The following is an 18,836-nucleotide window of genomic DNA, read 5'->3' as shown; positions in this document are numbered from 1 at the left end:
TTCCTTAATTGAGAGTATTTTGGAAAATGATGACTATTGAATTCATTGTTTTCTCTTCTATTCCTTTCTGATAGTCTGCTTTGGAAACTACCACAGCTTGTAGATTATGTCCCATTTCTTTGTTCCACATTCCACATCCCTACTCCAAATATTTCTGTATTCCACCCTTTGTCTTAGATTTCAGTTTTGTTGCATGGTTAAATTAATGATATTTCTCATGCTTGTTTTTATTTTTCTAGCTTATAGTGGTGATATAGTTTGTATACGTTAGGCTGAGATATTGGGAGAAATGGATCTGAGGAACCTGGAAATCTAAATGGGATGATTCTGGGATTCTGAGAAAGTACTCTAACTGAGAAATAGTACTGTATTTTCATCCAAGGAAAAAAGATATTGTTCGTTCTTCTTCACAATACCATCTCCCTCACCTTTCCCAACCCAGAGAATTATTATTATTATGGAAGATTAGCAACACAACATGGAGCTCAGAAGAACCAGCCATCATTTCAGAAGACTGTAGTCTTAATCACTCATAGATTATCCTGACAAGATGGGTATTGACGTTTCATGATGTATTACAAAAATACAATTGCCACTTCTGAGATCTATGGCGGGAAGAGTTGATGCAATGATCATACATCCACATACCTTCTAAAATAATTACACAGGTAGCATCATCTTCAGTCTATAACTCATTTCAGGCAGCTATGGGGGACCAATGTAATATTGGTTAAAGAGCAAAGTAAATACATGATCATTAACTCAAATTTAGCTTTCTAGTTGCTTGTCCTGAAATGTAATTTTTTTTTAGCACTTTGTTTTCAGGCCCATGTGATTGAAAATCTTTTTAACCAGAGTTGTAGTTGGAATCATGCTAACCAGGAATTCTTGCTGAACACTTCTTGTCATGAATTAGCTTTATGATCCCAATACGATTCCATATTAGAACTGCAGGCAGTTTCCCAAGCAACAAACATTTGGAAGCATAGCAGGAGAACTGGGACCTAATTTTCCTGGCAATACTTGTCACTTATCAGTAGTGACATAACAAACTTAAAAATCCATGGCCAGCCTAGAAGCCAGCAGAATATTTGCTCCCTATTTCCTTTACAACACATACTGTTCTCTAACCCCTTCTCCTCATATATGCCGCAACCCTTGTGATCCCTGTCCCCATTATTAACATCAATATCTGATCTCAACCATCTGCAGATCTTCTCCTGATTCCTCAGTTAGAACATAATGCTTTCTTCATCTTGTACCTACTTCACCTAATGCCTGGTGAATTTCCTTTTGTTTCTAGCTATCTACCTTTTTGCAATACTGATCCATTCCAAGCCCTCCCCTTACCCTCACCAGTAAAAGAAAATTGACTGATCTCTTACCTCTTTGCACCCTCTCTCCAACAAAATAAAGCTGTAAAAGAGTGCTGCCAATGCTGGTGTGTTCTCAATCCAAGTCAATAATTACACTTTCCTTCCCTTGACCTCCAGAACCCAGCCTTTGAAAAGGATGACAAGGTGCAATATTTTAAGTATGAAATTGTGTAACTTGTACTTTTTGTGATTGCAACCAAATTTTGATGGAATGGGACAATAATCAAAACGGTCAACATTTCCCAACCAAATTATCATTGGGATTTGGAGTGTGCAGTTGTGTGGCTTTTACAGATTTTACTCAGGTCCAACATTCATTATTTTGATATTGACTCATGTTCAAGTTTTTTTGTCATCTTATACCTGGTAGAATAGAAGGGCTTGTTTCACAAAAAGCGCAGCAAGTCTATTTGAAAATGCATACAGGAGTACTAAATAGAGAATGTAATATTATAAAAGTATTCTTAATTGTTAATGAGCTTGCCTTTCACATTTAGTTGATCCTGACTGCCACAGCTCTTCAGGTCACCTGACATAGAAACATAGAAACATAGAAGATAGGAGCAGGAGTAGGTCATTCGACCCTTCGAGCCTGCTTCGCCATTCAATGAGATCATGGCTGATCTTAAAGTTCAGTACCCCGTCCCCGCCTTCTCTCCGTAACCTTTAATACCCTTATACTGAAGAAATAGATCTAATTCCCTCTTAAATATATTCAATGAACCTGCCTCTACTGCCCACTGTGGCAATGAATTCCACAGATTCACCACCCTCTGGGTCAAGAAATTCCTCCTCATCTCGGTCCTAAATGGTTTGCCTATTATCCTCAAACCATGGCCCCGGGTTCTGGATTTTCCCATAATTGGAAACATCCCATCTGCATCCATTCTGTCCAGTCCTGCCAGAATTTTATAGGTCTCTATGAGATCCCCTCTCAATCTTCTAAACTCCAGCGAGTACAATCCCAATTTGCGCAATCTTTCCTCATAAGTCATTCCAGGTATCAGCCTGGTGAATCGCCTCTGCTTGTGCCTTTCTTTTAAATTCTAACTGTAACTGTACAATTAAATTGAGTAAAGCTTGCAAAGCAGCCACCAAGTTTTTTCATTTTCACTGCATTGAGCAAGAGCGTATTACAGCGTGTGATAGAGCAATGAAAGATCATTTCATTTTCATTGAATGCTCACTGAGCAATGATAATGGCCTCCAACGTATTTGTAATGTTTTTGACAACAATCTAGATCTTGGATGGATACAGCTTTGGCCCACTGAATCTCTTGCCTGTTATTACACTAATCTTATATTTTTTTCATAAGTTAATATTGAATCTGCAGGAACTTTCTATGATATCTACCTTTAGAAAGTGAACATCCATGATCTCATCAGGAAGTAAAAAGTTATCATGAATTTCTTTCTCTATGACAAAAATAATGTCTTGCTCTCTTCGAATAGTGTGAACAATGGAAAAAGACTTCCACAACGAGGCATTGTGGTCATTGAGAGAAGTAATGGAATGTTGAAAGCAATTCCTTAAATTTTTGTGAAGGTCATAAAGCGGATTGTTATAGTCTCCTGGAAAGATATGAAGAAAAGTTTCTGTCCCTATTACTTTTATTAATCTACCACAATTTCATGTAGTTCTGAAACGACCTGAAAAAAGATTGTCATGCTGATAGAATTCAGAAGAAATCCCTACAATGACTGCAAAAATTTTAGAGCAGATGCTTTCTGGTGTTTATCCTCAGAGTTAACAATTTGGCCTAATGATCTTTTTTCCCCACATATAATTAAAACAACAATTTTTAGACTTCTCCCTCTCATACTATATTACACACTTATTGGTCTCTACACAATAGGCCAATAGTATTCGATTGAGTGACTAACACAACCCTCAATTAATGGTGTCATTTCTGTTTGAATAAACTCAACATTCTGCTTTCCTTGAGTTCATATGTCATTTTATTGTTTTCTTTTTATAAATACTACTCCAAGGATAGGATTACTATATGCAGAAAAGGTAGCCCTTCATGTTGGTTGCTACTTTCTACTGGCATCGTGTTATGAAATACAAGCTGTAGTCCTGATTGTACTTGTTTTGAGAAATAGTAGGATCATGCAGTTATTTCTCAATGGCAATATGATTGTCATTATGCTGTATTTTTTATTCAATTGTTCTACTTGTTGCTATGACAGAGGTAGGATTAAAAGCAGAGTATTACTTTCTGAGTTAGGGTCCAGAGAAATAATGGCAGACATGCATGGTAAGTCTTTTCAATATACGTATGTGGTCACATTACTTATGTACATATACATGCATTTGGGAATCAATAAATAAAAATAATTGAAAGCATATTCCAGTTGACCAATAGCTTTCTGTGCTCCTAAAAATTGTAATATTTGTTAGGTTTTCAAAAACCAAATTTCATGCACAGGCAATTTAAGAAAATATTGAACAGATATAAAAGAATTAAAAGTAGACGTGGGCCAGTCAGATCTCTTGCCAACTCCACTATTACATAAACTTGTTGTTGATCTTTTCCAGGCTACCACACACTAAACACACATCTCCTGATTCCCTTACATGTTTGTTTTACCAACCTTCCACATTCAGCTGTATCTGTGTCATTGATAATGTAGCTCTGATTGTGTCACAGTTTTAGGCTTATGTATCAGTCTAGGATATTTAGAACAAACCTTAAGGGAGTTCAGTATTGGCCATGCCTATCATAGGTATTATAGCCTGAACCAGGGAGAAAACGGAAGTAAATGTAGGAAGCAGCTGAAATAAATTCTTTGACAAAATAAACTAGTTATATAATTTTGCATTACATTCAATTGAATTTGGAAAATTAACAGGGTCCTGAAAGCATAAAATTTCACAGGAATATTTGTATTTATTGACATAATGTCCATCTGCAAGCTCAATGTGAATGGAAATTAAATACATCACAAATTGGTAAGATATATAATGACTCTATTGTTAAGAAAGATCTGAAATTGACAAGAAAATAATTGAGACAGAATTAAGATAGTTGTAGCTCAATTATAAATGATCACAGCATATGTGGAAAGATATCAATATGCATTTGGCAGTTTCAAATCCCATTATAACCTTGCATGGCATTTGCAAGGTATACACATTTTTGCCTGTGAAAATGGTATGTAGGGTAGTAGTTTGGTGGGAACAAGCAATTGAAGATTGGAAGGTAGATACAGTATAGGTTGGCTTTCATGCAGCTTAACTAATCTGTATCATCATATCAAAAATTGCCAGTGACAGAAAACATGTCTGATCAAGTAGCTTAAAATAGAAAAAAATTAAGAAGGAAGATGAGTGATCAGAAATAATTAAAAAGTGCTGAAACTTTATTTTACAAACCACTGGTCTTGCCTCAGCATCATTATAGAGAGAATTTGGAAGCAATGGAGAAGGTGAAGAGTAGATTTATAAGAATAGTTCTCCGAATGAGAGAATAGATTGGAGAGGTTTGAATAATATGAAGCAAACAGTTTGGTTAGAATGGATAATGGTAGAGTTCCCATTCTTAGAGGGTGTTGAAGGTTAGAGGTGACTGCAGTAAATTAAGGAGGAAAAGAATTATCAATAAAAGTCTCTTTTGGGTAGCATAGTTTGAATCTGCCTGTAGATGTGATGGAAACAGCTTCCATAGGGAATAGGATATATATATATATATATATATATATATATATATTTCGAGAAACCTTTTGCAAGGCTCTGAAGAGGGAGCATGAGGTAAGGGGAGGGGAGGGGCTCTCATTGGAACCAGTGAATTACTCTGGTAGACAGCAAGTGAAAACAAGAAAGGCCAATGACCTCTTCCTGCATTATAAAACACATGATGGCCTGTATGAAATGAGAATCTTACTATATGCTTCCTTTAAAATTATGAAGAAAAAAATTCTCAGCATTCATTAAGTGTAACTGTAACATTCATCGATGTTTAAGTGATATTAATAAATGTAATTTTAATATATTTAACTGTAAAATGGCAAGTGGCTATGGCACTGGTACTGTACAATGCTTGGATAATCTTTTAAAATTAGTGTAATGGTTAACTACATATTTTTCAAGTTGATCATGGCAACTTTATGAGCCAATATAACTGATATAATTTATAAATAAATGTAAAAATCTTTCTATTGAGCATGTTTATTAATCTGAAGTTAAAAGCTTGGTTTGCATTTGGAGGGTTTCTATGGACTATTACCATAATCTAAAGTTTTAAGACTGTTCTAAACCTTGATGATGATGTTGTGTTGTTTGTTTTCGAGTTGTCATCACTCAATGCCCACATGCTAGGTTTTATTTCCAATCTTGTCAAATGGATGGGGTTTTGATTAAAGGGTTATTTTTTTCTTCTTTATTGTTGATTACTGTATTTTAAATATAACTATGATTTAGGGGTTTTGCTAAATTTAAATTTATTATGTCCTTTCTTTATTATGACTGTGCTTTGGAATTCATTTGTATGATTATGCTTTCAGGGTTTTTTTGTATCTATCTTCTGTGGCACATTTCATAATTGTACTGTACAAATTTATTGTTATTGAAATTAATAAAAATATTTTATAAATAAAAAAAAACTATTAACTCTTTTTGTTGCATATGACAAAATTATAGATTGGAAATATTGCAAGATTAAACATATTTTGTATTTTAATTAAAGGTTTTTCACCTCTGCAGGTAGCAAAAGTGGGGGTGAAGAAACTGGTTGAGAATGTCAATAAATTTGTCCTCATTCACACTGGCTACATTGGACTACTGAAGAAGGGGCACTTAATATTTGATGCATGTTTTGAAAGTGGTAAGTTTAAAAACAATCTATAATTTGATTGTGCAATGTTGCATTTTTGTTCAGTTCTACCATTGTTTGGTATCTATATTAAGTACTGACCATTGTCAAGTATTGACTTATTAATTATAACACATGTTAATTTGTGAGAAATAAAACATGAAAGTGTGCAGACACTGTGATTGTAGTAAAAATACAAATGATGGATGAACTCAGTACGTCTTGTAGCGTCCATAGGTGGAAAGATATATAACCAAAGTTTGGGGCTGAGCCCTTCTTCAAGGTATGAGCCTGAATAAAAAAGGCTGGGGAAGGAAGGGGAGGAACACAGGCCTATAGATAAAAGGCAATTATTGGATATGGATTGGAGGACAGAGTGAGATTGGAATTGGATTGGAAAAGTGAGAACTGATTAGCTCTGTAAATGTGGAGCTGGAGGAAATGAGGAAATGAGGGGAAGGGAAAGAGACAGTGGTAGAGGGGAGAAGAAATAGGGGTGGGGAAGGGGAGAATTCCATTTAATTTGTGATCATTTAAAAAGGGTCTAAATCATTCATCATGCTAAAGTTCATAAAATCTTATTTTTCATGCAGTTGTTTCATAGAACACCACAGCACAGAAACATGCTCCTTTGGCCCTTCTAGTCTGTGCTGAACATGTTTTTTTTTTGCCTAGTCCCTCTGACCTGCACCCAGTCCATTGGCCTTCATACATTTCCCACCCATATACCTGGCCAAATTCTTCTTAAATGTTAAAATTGAGCCCGCATTCACCACTTCAGCTGGCAGTTCGTTCCACATTCCCAACACTCTGTGTGAAGAAATTTCCCCTCATTTATCCTTCTAAATTTTTCCCCTTTCACTCTTAACCCATGTCCTCTGGTTTGTATCTCACCTACTCTCAGTGGAAATAGCGGATCTATATTTACTCTGTCCATCCCTCTCATAATTTTAAATACCTCTGTCAAATCTCCCCTCATTCTTCTATGCTTCAGGGAATAAAGTCCTAACCTGTTTAATCTTTCCCTGTAACTCAGTTCCTGAAGTCCAGGCAACATCCTAATAAATCTTATCTGCCCTCTTTCTATCTTATTGATATCTTTCCTGTAGTTAGGTGATCAAACCTGCACACAAAATGCTTCAATTTGTTGGCCTATACAACTTAGTCTATACAACTTTACCATAACATCCCAACTCCCATACTCAGTACTTTGATTTATAAAGGCCAATATGCCAAAAGCTCTTTTAACAACCCTATTCACCTGTGGCGCCACTTTCAGTGAAGTATGTATCTGTATTTCCAGATATCTCTGCTCTACTGCACTCCTGCAAAATTTGTCTACATTAAATTCCATCTTCCATTTTTCAGCCCAGGCAGTCTTTCTCTACATTGGATGCTATGGAAATAGATTTAGGGTTTGAGATTCTGTCTGGTTGTCTCTATTATAGGATACACCTAAATCTAAAAGTTAGGCTGTACAAATACTGCAAAGCATTTTCTATATCACCCAGCACATGCTCTATTCTCATGAAAGAAATATAGGTGCCATAAGGCTCACATCTCCAGGTTCAGGAACAGCTGCTTCCCCTCCACAATCAGACACCTTAACAATAAACTCAATCAGGGACTCATTTACTCTTACTTTTGCACTTTATTGATCTTTTTTTCTTTCTGTTTTGCACAATCTGTTTACATTTCTTTATTTGTTTACATGTGTACGTTGAGTACAGTTTTTGGTTGCACTACCATTAAGTGTTAATTCTGCCTTGCCTGCAGGAAAAAGAATCTCAGGGTTTTTTTGTGTGTCATTTTTGTGATCTGACAATGAACTTGATATTTCCTTTGGTTAAATTCCAGATATAGCATTCTCCATACGAAGCTTGGCTGTTGCCAACTTGCTCTTAAGCTTCTGCTCTTATATGAGTGGCAGAGAATGTCCCTGAAGGCCAAAGCAACCCAGTGAAGCTGTCACAGCCTGCACTGGCTGCCCCTGGCCTGATGGCCCCTGCCGGCTGCTCCTGCCCTGATGGTCCCCACTGCCGTGACAGCTCCCGCTGGCCCCCGCTGCCCTGACGGCTCCTGCCTGTCACCCCTGCCTTGAGGGGGTCATGGAGGGAGAGGGGTGAGTGGGGGAGATGGGTTGTGGGCTGATGACACCATCAGCCCATCCCTAACCAACCGCTTGCAGCGGCTGTTCATTCAAGCTATGCAATGGGGAAGGGTTGGATTCGGCGCCTTGGAACCAGCCATGGCGCATTCAGAAAGTTAAGTCTCTTGGCGTAAGGGCGGAGGACCTCCGCCTTTACAGTCGGGCATTTTCCTTGTTTGATAGGGTCTATAGCTTGATACTGAGATGCGAAGGCAGCCATTACTCAAATGGGAACAGGTTCTGTCAGATTGCTTAAGCTGTTAATGCTTCTTTCAACCTGCAACAATGGACAATTAGGAAGTGGCGTTGAATTGTTTAGATGCTAATTTGTTAGTCTGGGAGCCCCAAGTCTTGTTCTTAATATGCAAAGCTTGTGCCTCTTTTGAAATACACCTTATTGATTTTTTATATTTAAAAAAAAGGTAACTTTGATGAGAGGGAGGGGATAGATTCGATTAGTTTAGTTCATGAGTTTTTAAAAAAAATCTTTATTATTTTAATGTAACATTCTAATAAATGGTTCTGACATGGTTGTGTACATTATGTTTATTACTTGATTGAGTTATTATAAGTAACTATTAATGTAGAAATGCATATTTTCTTATTTACCCTTCTGCATGTATTTACTTGTATACAATTGATTCATTATGTCATCACCATTTATTATGTATGCTTGTATGTTAAACTTGATAAAAATATTTTAAAAAGAAAAAGAAATAAGCCTTAATAAATGCATGTTTTTTCTTAATATTTGTTGGTTCTGGATGACTCAAAAAATAGAATCTTTTACAGCAACAAATGCAGACAGAGCAGCTTGTGTTGAGCATTCTGAGCCAGTAAACAGAAGTCAAAAACAGAACTTATTGTCATGAACATTTCTGATTCTAACATGTCCATATCAATGCTTTTGCTCTAAAAAGCTCTCTTCTGCCTTTTATTTAGCTTCCATTGAATCCAAGGAGTTACCATGAAGCTTTCTTCCTGTGGGAGTTTTTAAGTTCCTTACTTCTTTGAAGGTATATTTGCTGGAGACAAAAATATCCACTTCAAATGTAGTGAGAAAAGTTTTTTTTTCACAAGGAATGTCAGGGACTCATAATATTCCAAAGCACATTACTGCCAATTAAGTACTTTAAAAAGCTGTGTAGAAAATCTGACATTGTGGTAATGACTTCAGGACTTGGTAGAAGGATAAATATTGTCCAATAGTCCTGGAATAGTTCTCCAGCTTTTCATCAAAATATTTTAATCTACCCGAGAGTAGACAACGTCTTAGTTTTTGGCTCTTCCAAAATATGCTACCTTTAACTATGTACTAGTAAACAGTACAATGCTTCTGTATGGCTCCTAAGATAGGCTACTCAGGATTTAACTTTGGCTACATATGTTTCTAGCTGTTGACTTCTGGGTTGATGGGACCTTGTGTGACCTGCTAAAATGTTTCCTATATCTGAGACCTGATCAAGATTGGGTATTTATTGCATTGGAGAAATTAAAGGGCTATGAATGCAGTCCTATTTTCCTTTTTGTTTTCCCTTTTTCTGTTGTTTTGCTGAAAACAATTTCACTGATATTAGTGAACAAGAGTGTATTTCAGTGCAGATTATTGTCACACATTAAGAACAAGAACATTTGTCATCTGGCTTCATGTGGTAGACATGTTGGCGTCTAGCATATATCAGATCACACATGGAGTCATGTAGTTTCAATATTTGATGCTTTTTGGAATTGGTCATTTTATCATGCAAGCAGATACTATTGAAAAATAAAAACAGAATCTATAGATGCTGGAATCTTGAGCAGACAAAGAATTGATGGAGGAACTTAGCAGGTCAAACAATGTCCATGTGTAATGCCTTTACAGCACCAGCGATAGGCATCGGACTGGGATTTGAGTTCCATGCTGTCTGTAAGGAATTTGTACATTCTCCCCGTGTCTGGTTTTCTCCAGATGCTCCAATTTCCTTCCGCCATTCAAAATATACCAGGGGTGTCAGTTAATGGGGTGTAAATTGGGCGGCATGGACTCATGGGCCGAAATGGCCTGTAACTGTGCTGTATGTCTAAATTTAAATTTAAAATTTAAAGATGTAAATGGTGAATCAATGTTTTGGGTCTTGACCCTTTATCATGACTAAAGGTATTAGAAACTGGGGAAGGGTTCAGATATAAAAGGTAGAGGGAGAGACCACTAGGAAGGTGAAGAGGGGGAGACAGGAGAATAAAGATTGGGGTGGGGGAAATAAGTATATGAGTAGATAAAAATAATATGAAAGGGGGTAGGGGTTATCTAAAATTAGAAAAATCAAGGTTCGTGCCATTAGATTTAAGGCATCCCAAGAGGAATACAATGTTTTGTTTTTCAAAATTATGTTTGGCCTCACCCTGACAATGGATGAGGCCAAGAACAGACATATAGTTGAAGGAATGATTGGGGGAGTTAAAATGGTTGGTTTAAACCACAAACAGAGCATAGGTGTTCTGCTGTGTTTGAACTGCTATGTTTGAGATAGCTGATCCATCCTGTCTGTAGTCATGGTCAATGTGTCAGAAGGCTTGTGAGCAAAATGTATACTCGGTGCTGTTTTTCAATAACTTTCCTTCTCATTGGGTCCTGGGAAAGAACACCTGCTTACACATAAGCAGAAATTGGAAAGGGCACTCTACAACATTGCTGCTCACTTGTGAAAACTTAATCACTTTATTATATACCAACTGATGTTGTTATGCATAAGTCTTGTAATGCTGATAGCACTTTCAGAGTAAATTGTCTCTTATAATGAGATCCAATAAATATATACCAAAAAATATATGAAAATTTTATTTAACTTTGTTGAATGAAAACAACATGACTTATTCTTGTATTTCATATATAATTCTTTCATGAGATAGTTGCATTTCTGATTGCTGCTGATCTATAAGATGGAGTTAACTTGACAGAGCAGAATGAAGAAGACAGGTAATGGTCATTGTAAGCCAGAGATGCACGTGTTACTATAATTACACTTTCTGATTTGCTTGTGATATTAACACTTCAGCAAGACATCAAGAAGTGATTTCCATTATCCAGATCATAGCATTATGATTTACTATGGCAGCACAAGGCTGCAATACTATTTTCTCATCACACATGGCTCCATGTCTTTCAACCAAAAACATGGAAACTTTCATTTTGTTATGAATGTTATCCCAGCCATTCTCAATGGGGCCCTCTGACCCACTAGGTAACATTACAGCATATATAAATGGGGCCTCAGACCAAAATCCTAATGGGGGGGGGGGGGGTCCAAGGTGTACAGAGGAGTATGGAAACTGAACTGATTAAATATTCTTTGGGGAAGTAAAGGACTTTTCTGCCAAGCAACACAATCTTTTTCTCAAGGTTTTACCCATCAGTTGCTCAGCAAAAAAGAGGTGCCAGCAGTATTTGATGGAATACTTAATATATGGTTTCATTATATCTCTGCAAAAACCTTCTCTGCCCATGTTTTTGATTTGTTTGAATACATTTTCAAATGAAAGCAGAAGGCCAACAAACTGAAACTAGAGTAGGGGTTTAATGTTGAGACTCTTTAAAGCACTGTTGAGAATCCTCACTTGGAGAGCTGTGTACAATTTTGGCTGCTTTATTTGAGAAAAAAATGTGCTGGAATTGGAGAAGGTTCAGAAAAGATTTACTAGAAAGATACCAGGAATGAAAGGGTTAGCATATGAAGAATGTTTTTTGGCTCTTGGACTGTACTCTTTGATATAGAAGGATGAATGGAGACCTCAATGAGGTATGCCAAATGCTGTAAGGCCTTGTCAAAGTCGATGTGGCAAGGATATTTCCTGTGGTAGGGGAATCTAGGTTAAAAAGGCATCAATTTACAACAGAGATGCATAAAATTTCCTCTAGTCATAAATCTCTGGAATGTGTTGCCACAGGTGGCTGTGGAGGTGAGGTCGTTGGGTGCATTTAAGACAGAGATTGACAGATATTTGATTAATCAGAGCATCAAGGGTTATGGGGAGAAACCCGGGGAGTGGGGCTGAGTGGGAGGATGGATCTGCTCATGATTAGAATGGCAGAGCGGACTTGAACTAATGGGCCTATTTATGCTCCTATATTTTGTAATCTTGTGAAGATTTAGAAACTGTAAATAAAAAGAAGAAAGATAAACACTTGGATTGCTTCAAAACCTTCAAGAAATTTTGAGAGAAAGCCATCGCTCAAACAGATGATTACTGAAACATCACAGAAATTAAAAGAGGTCTTCTTGCATCATACAAGATAAGTGAATTGATTGCTAAAAGTGGAAATGCTCATAATGTTGCTGAGGCTTATTTTGTCTTCAGTGGCCATAATAATATCTGATGACATCAACTTAAAATGCCAAAGTAACTATTTAGACAATTCCTTTGAGTAATTCCACTGTTTCTAGAATAATTGATGAGGAAGGAAATTGAAAAACAATTAGCCAATCCCAGAAATTCTCTTTACAATTAGATGAAAGCACTTTGAAAGAGAAAGATGCTCTTCTCATGGCTAATGCCAGATTCTGGAATGAAGAGATGTTGTTTGCCAGAAAAATTAAAATAGATACTAAGGGACTGACTACAGGTACTCCCCAACTTGCAACCTATGTGACTTATGTCCATTAACACATAGGACTGAAAATTTGTTTAAAAAAAAAAGAGAAAATGTAAAATTTACATGGTTGATGTTGTATTTGACAAGCTATAACAGGGATACAGGGCATGTAAGATTGAAAATGTGTGTTTGTACTTTGTTAGTCGGTGTCCTGGGGTCCGTAGGCTGGGCGTGGCCATCTTGATTCTTATGTGCATGCATGAGTCTTCAGATGGCGCATGCGTGGTTCGCATATTGGAGTTTGGTTGGTGTATGTGCGAGAGTTAAGGGCATGAATTCAATATTGTTAGAGCACTTAACTCTCGTGCATGCGCCAACTGAACTCCAATACACGAATGCACTGCGTATTCGCTAACCGAAGATTTGGGCATGTGCCCAGTCTATGGACTCCTGGATGCCAACTAACAAGATAAGTATACAATTCCTACATAGTCCATTCCAAGATATGACCAATCCTTTGGTCCTAATTATGGTTGTAAGTCGGGGAGTATCTATTTTCAAAGAAGTTAAGAATTACATAAACGAGAACAGTATTCCATTAGAGAACATTGTTGCCTGTGCAACTGATGGCGTTGTTTCAATGGTTGAATGATACAAAGAGTTCATCACACCATAGAACAGAGAACATTACAGCACAGAAACAGGCCCTTTGGCCCTTCTAGTCTGTGTGCCTCACTATTATTCTTCCTAGTTCCACTGACCTGCACCCAGTCCATAGCTCCACACACTCCTCCCATGTACCTGTCCAAATGCTTCTTAAATGTTAAAATTAAGCCCGCATTCACCACTTCATTTGGCACCTTATTCCACTCATTGTGTGAAGAAGTTCCCCCTTATGATCCCACTAAACATTTGCTCTTTCATCCTTAACCCATGTCCTCTGGTTTGTATCTCATCAAACCTCAGTGGAAATAGCCTACTTACATTTACTCTGTCTATATCCAACATAATTTTAAATACCTCTATCAAATCTCCCCTCATTCTTCTATGATCCAGGGAATAAAGTCCTTATCTGTATAAATTTTCCCTGTAACTCACTTCCTGAAGTCCAGGCAACATTCTAGTAAATCTCTGAACTCTTTCTATCTTATTGATATCTTTTCTGTTGTTAGGTGATCAAAACTGCATACAATAGTTCAAATTGGCCTCTCTGATATCTTAGAACATAGAACGCCTGAAGAATGTTATACCTTCAGCCTTTATTGTTCATTGTGTCATTCATAGAGAGTGCTTAGTGGTGAAAAACTTAGGAAGACATTTAAATACTTTGCTTTATTTTGTAACAAAGACTGTAAACTTCATAAAATCAAGTCCCCTTCAAGTCTGTCTATCCCAGCAGCTGTGTGAAATGTGATGGGCCCAAAAGACCTCAAAACCTAGTCATAGAAATTCACCAAGACAAATAGTTACTTAAACAAAAGTTGCATTTAATTATCTTTAAACATGAAAACAGGATCAAGCTCCAACTTAACAATATTAATTTAACTTAACCCCCTTCTAATTCTAAGCTCACATGCACGTAAATTCAGAAAAGTTATTTGATTCATAGTCCAATCTCACTTCTCCAAGTTCACTGGTATCAGGCAATTCTTATACTGTGCACAGAATTTAACATTTATGAATCTTCACCAGGCTTTGGTGCTTGAAAGGTAAATGGTTACCGCTCAGGAAGGTTCTTGTTGGTCTTCAGAGAGAAATTTGTTGCTCGTTGGACAGAAACCGATTCCTTCCAATCATCCACTTCAGTGTCTTGCTGAAGAAATTTGCTCCATCAGGATTTTCCAGATGATGACCTCTTTCTTTCAGGTCACCACAGAGTTCCATTTCTGTTTCCCTTATTTTAGCTGAAACATTATGCAGACAGCCATCTCCTCTTGTATGGATCACAAGAGCTTTGACCAGGCTGAACTAAGAACTCACAACCTAAAATGGGTTCTTCAAAATGGGGTTTTTCCACAAGCTTGCCAGCTTGTCATTTTCCAGTCCCAGCTGCTGCTGCTGAACTTTAGAACTCTCTCTTTCAGAGAAGACCACATGACCCTCTTAGAACAGCAAACTGCATTCAGACAGAATGCAGCACTGGACCCAATCTTCTGAGTTGCTTTCCAAAACAATAATCTATTTCTTCACAGCATGTCCACTTAACACCTACTTGTGAAGTCTCTATAGTCATTCTTCAAAGTTTTTGCAAAGGCACTTGGATCCTGGACTGTCTGGATTGAGCAGAGCTCTGGCATTTGAAATGACACTGTGTTGTGAAGTGTTTGTGCCCTACACTAAAAAGGCCTGGCACAATTTATCTCCTTTAAAACATATCTATATACAATATAAAATAATATAAGAAAAATGACAAACATTTCTTGACACTGTTGCTGTATACCAAGGTGAGACGGACTGTTTGAAGGAAATTGTCTTTGTTGTTTTGTTGCACTCTGGGGTACATTTTATTTTAACTTCTTTCTCATAACGTGCTTGGAGAAAATCTCGTTGATGCAAAGGTGGACATATTTTATATGACAGATATCTTTGAAAAACTTAATTTATTGAACCAGATCTTGTAGGGTAAACACAAAAATCATAGTAAGGAGCCATTGTTTCTTTCCTTAAAAAGCTTGGTCTATTAGAGCAATATCGGTTGGTGGGAATTCTTACAATTTCCGAACCTGAACATGAATGCAGAGGCACTGAAGGACAATGGTATTAATATTTATGTGAAACACTTTTTTTAAACTTTTTTTTGAAGAATCATTAATAGTAATACAAAATACATTCCATAAAGAAAATTTTATATGAATATATATTTTTTTAAAATCAAGTTCCCACCCCCCATCCCACCCCATCAGAGCTAAAAATATATATAAACAGAAGCTAAAAGTATATAATAAATCAAAATATATCTAAATGCATATATTCCAAATATGGTAACCACTTATTAACAAAGAAAGAATAATTGTCATGTAGATTATATGTAATTTTTTCCATAACATTACAAGCTTTCAATTCATTATGCCATCGCATTATATTAATTACTATATTGTCTTCCCATGTACTTGCTACACATTTTCGAGCTACAGACAATGCTAAATATATAAATGCAATTTGAAATTTATCCAACCCTAATCCTCTTAAAGGAATCATATAATCCATTTAAAAATAGATGGATCTAATAGTAAGAAAATTATATAATTTTTCCAAAATTAATTTAATTTCATCCCAGAATAGTTGTACATGCACACAAGACCAAACAGCATGTAAGAAAGTTCCAGTACATACACCAGATCTAAAACAAGAATCCAAATTACTAAAACCATATTTTTTCAATTTCTCTGGTGTTAAATACAACTGATGTAGAAAATTATAATTAACCATTCCATACCACACATTCGTCAATTTAGTAATACTATCATGACACATATCTGCCCAGTAGTCTTCAGGATAAACAAAAACTAAATAATTTTCCCATTTAAGCATAGACTTCTCCCATTCTGACTTATCCATATTGTCTTGTAATACTTCCAAAGATCGAAGCTGATAATAAACAAATAAAGAATTTTCAGCAATATCAAAACGCTCTTTCAGTTGATTGAAAGAAAGAAACTGTCCTACAAAACAATCCTGTAATGTTTTTATACCCTTAGAATCCCAACTCTTTAAATTACTATTAAACATTGAAAAAGAAATAAGCTGATTATTATATAATGGAGTTAAAATTGACAATTTAACTTTTGATCCTAAAATCTTATTTTTTTATCCATAATTTTAATAGATGTTTTAATATTGGAATATTATGTTCCCTTCACAAATTTACATTCCATCGAAATATAAATTGATACACCTCGACTTCAGAAATACAGGCCACCTCAACTTTAGCCCAACTCGGGGGCTGGTCCAAATCCATCAACCTACTAATAAATTTCAACTGGGCTGCTTTATAATAATTTTTTAAATGAGGTAATTGAAACCCACCTAATGGATATTTCAAAGTAAGTTTATTTAATGCTACCCGTGGTAATTTAACTTTCCATAAAAATTCTCTCGTAACTTTATTTAAATCCTGAAAGAAACTTTGAAGGAGAATGTGATGTTGATTGAAATAAATATTGAATATGAGGAAAAATATTCATCTTAATACAATTAACTCAACCAATTAAAGTTAAAGGAAGATATTTCCACTTAAATCTGCTTTAATCTTTTTTAATAATGGAACATAATTTTACTTGTATAAAAATGATACTCAGTATTTACAATTATTCCTAAATATTTAATTTTATCAGACCATTTCAGTTTTATAATATTTTTATACTCTGAATAATCTCCTTCTCCGACTGGTAAAATTTCACTCTTATCCCAGTTAACTTTATATCCAGATAATGTTCCATATTGTAATAAACATTCCCGTGAATGTGGCAATGATTGTTCTGGGTTTGTTAAATATATCAAAACATCAACTGCAAACAAATGAATCTTATACTCTTCATCCATAACTCTCATCCCTCTTATCTGTTCATTCTGCCTTATTGTTTGAACTAACGGTTCAATAGCCAATGCAAACAGAGCTGGTGACAATGGACAACCTTGTTGAGTTGAATGCATCAATTTAAACGATGATGAAACTTGACCATTTGTCACCACCCTAGCAGTCAGGTTTGTATATAAAGCTTTAACCCAACCAGTAAAAAAAGGGCCAAATTTAAACTTCTTCAATACTTTAAATAAAAAATCCCATTTGACCCTATCAAAGGCTTTTTCCACATCAAGTGGTTGGGCTGCTGTCAATATGCATTGACCAAACTAATCAATCGAAGAATATTATCTGAAGCATTTCTATTTTTAATAAAACCTGTTTGATCAACATGTTTCAATTTCGGTAAGTACTTAGCAAGTCGATTTGCTAACACTTTTGCTATTATTTTATAATCAACATTCAATAAAGAAATAGGTCTATACGAAGACAATTTCAACGGGTCTTTATCTTTTTTCGGGATTACAGTAATTAAAGCACTAGAACAAGATTCTGGCAACTCATACTGTTCAGTCACTTGTTGTAATACCTCCCCAAACACCGAAGATAAATCATGTTTTCTTCTTTCCAACATGCTCAATCAGAACAATTTCCTATTTGTCTGTTTATCTGGAATCACATGGCACAGTGATTACATTCAGAGTAAAAGCCTTGTTTTCTTTTCACCTCGAATGTTTTTTATATAGTAGGTAGGAGATGAGTATGAGAAGGGGGCCCAGAAACTTTGAGTAGAATTCTCAAGGGGCTAAGGCAAGAAAAATGTTGTGAATGGCTGTGTTATCCCCTATGATTACCTTTGTATAGGACAAGAGGTTCTTAAATGCAGCTCACTAGGCTCTTCACTAATGGCAGTTGTTTAGTTTTCTCCCTCCCTCACTTCCAGCTTATCATTCTTATTTGGTATTTTCCTCAGTGAAATCTGATTCTCTCTAAGCTCTTGATAGGTCAGGTAGGATGCCATAAGGGAATTTTTGAAGAAGAAATTGAGGGAAGTCACTGGATATGGCAGTTACTGAATCTCTAGAATAGATCAGGTGGCCACTGGAATCCCCAATCTTGGGGCAGGCAGCATCCATGGAAAGCAACAGATAATTGATGTTTCGAGCTGAATCCTTTCACCAGGAATTATGAGCCAGGAATCAGCAATAACTGCTTTTCATGGATGCTGCCAGATTCTTTGAGTTCCTCCAGTATTTTACATACTGCTCCAGTTTTCCAACATCTGAAGTCTTCTTGTTTACCAGAATTGTTTTGGTAAATTCTAATTTCTAAATTTTATTCCTGAAAAAATGTGGTGCAAAACTTTGCCAGTGGACAATTCCTCTCCGCAATGAATACACGT

The 18,836-nt window shown here is 36.2% G+C and overlaps 1 protein-coding gene and 1 long non-coding RNA gene across 8 annotated transcripts in view; both read left to right on the top strand.

The window, feature by feature from the left end:
* Positions 1 to 18,836, top strand: part of agbl4 (AGBL carboxypeptidase 4) — a 294,365-nt gene that overhangs the window by 2,068 nt on the left and 273,461 nt on the right. For 6 of the 7 annotated variants that reach the window (XR_011357831.1, XR_011357829.1, XM_069938586.1 and 3 more), the window contains exon 2: positions 6,082 to 6,202. Coding sequence is in view for 4 of the 7 variants with exons in the window: in XM_069938586.1 (XP_069794687.1) it covers positions 6,082 to 6,202 (121 nt within the window). In the remaining 3 variants the exon portion in view is untranslated. Of the gene's footprint in view, positions 1 to 3,596; positions 3,638 to 6,081; positions 6,203 to 18,836 lie in introns of those variants that run through there. The other variant, XR_011357830.1, reaches the window with a different exon arrangement.
* LOC138763815 (uncharacterized) overlaps positions 9,342 to 18,836 on the top strand; it is a 44,902-nt gene continuing 35,407 nt past the window's right edge. The window contains exons 1-2 of the long non-coding RNA XR_011357834.1: positions 9,342 to 9,355; positions 11,232 to 11,298. This is a non-coding gene — a long non-coding RNA (uncharacterized lncRNA). The remainder of the gene's footprint in view (positions 9,356 to 11,231; positions 11,299 to 18,836) is intronic.

The sequence above is a fragment of the Narcine bancroftii genome, chromosome 5, assembly GCF_036971445.1.
Source record: "Narcine bancroftii isolate sNarBan1 chromosome 5, sNarBan1.hap1, whole genome shotgun sequence".
Classification (NCBI taxonomy): Eukaryota; Metazoa; Chordata; class Chondrichthyes; order Torpediniformes; family Narcinidae; genus Narcine; species Narcine bancroftii.
Note: the sequence above shows the minus strand (reverse complement) of the source record. Positions and strands in the feature narration are given on the sequence as shown.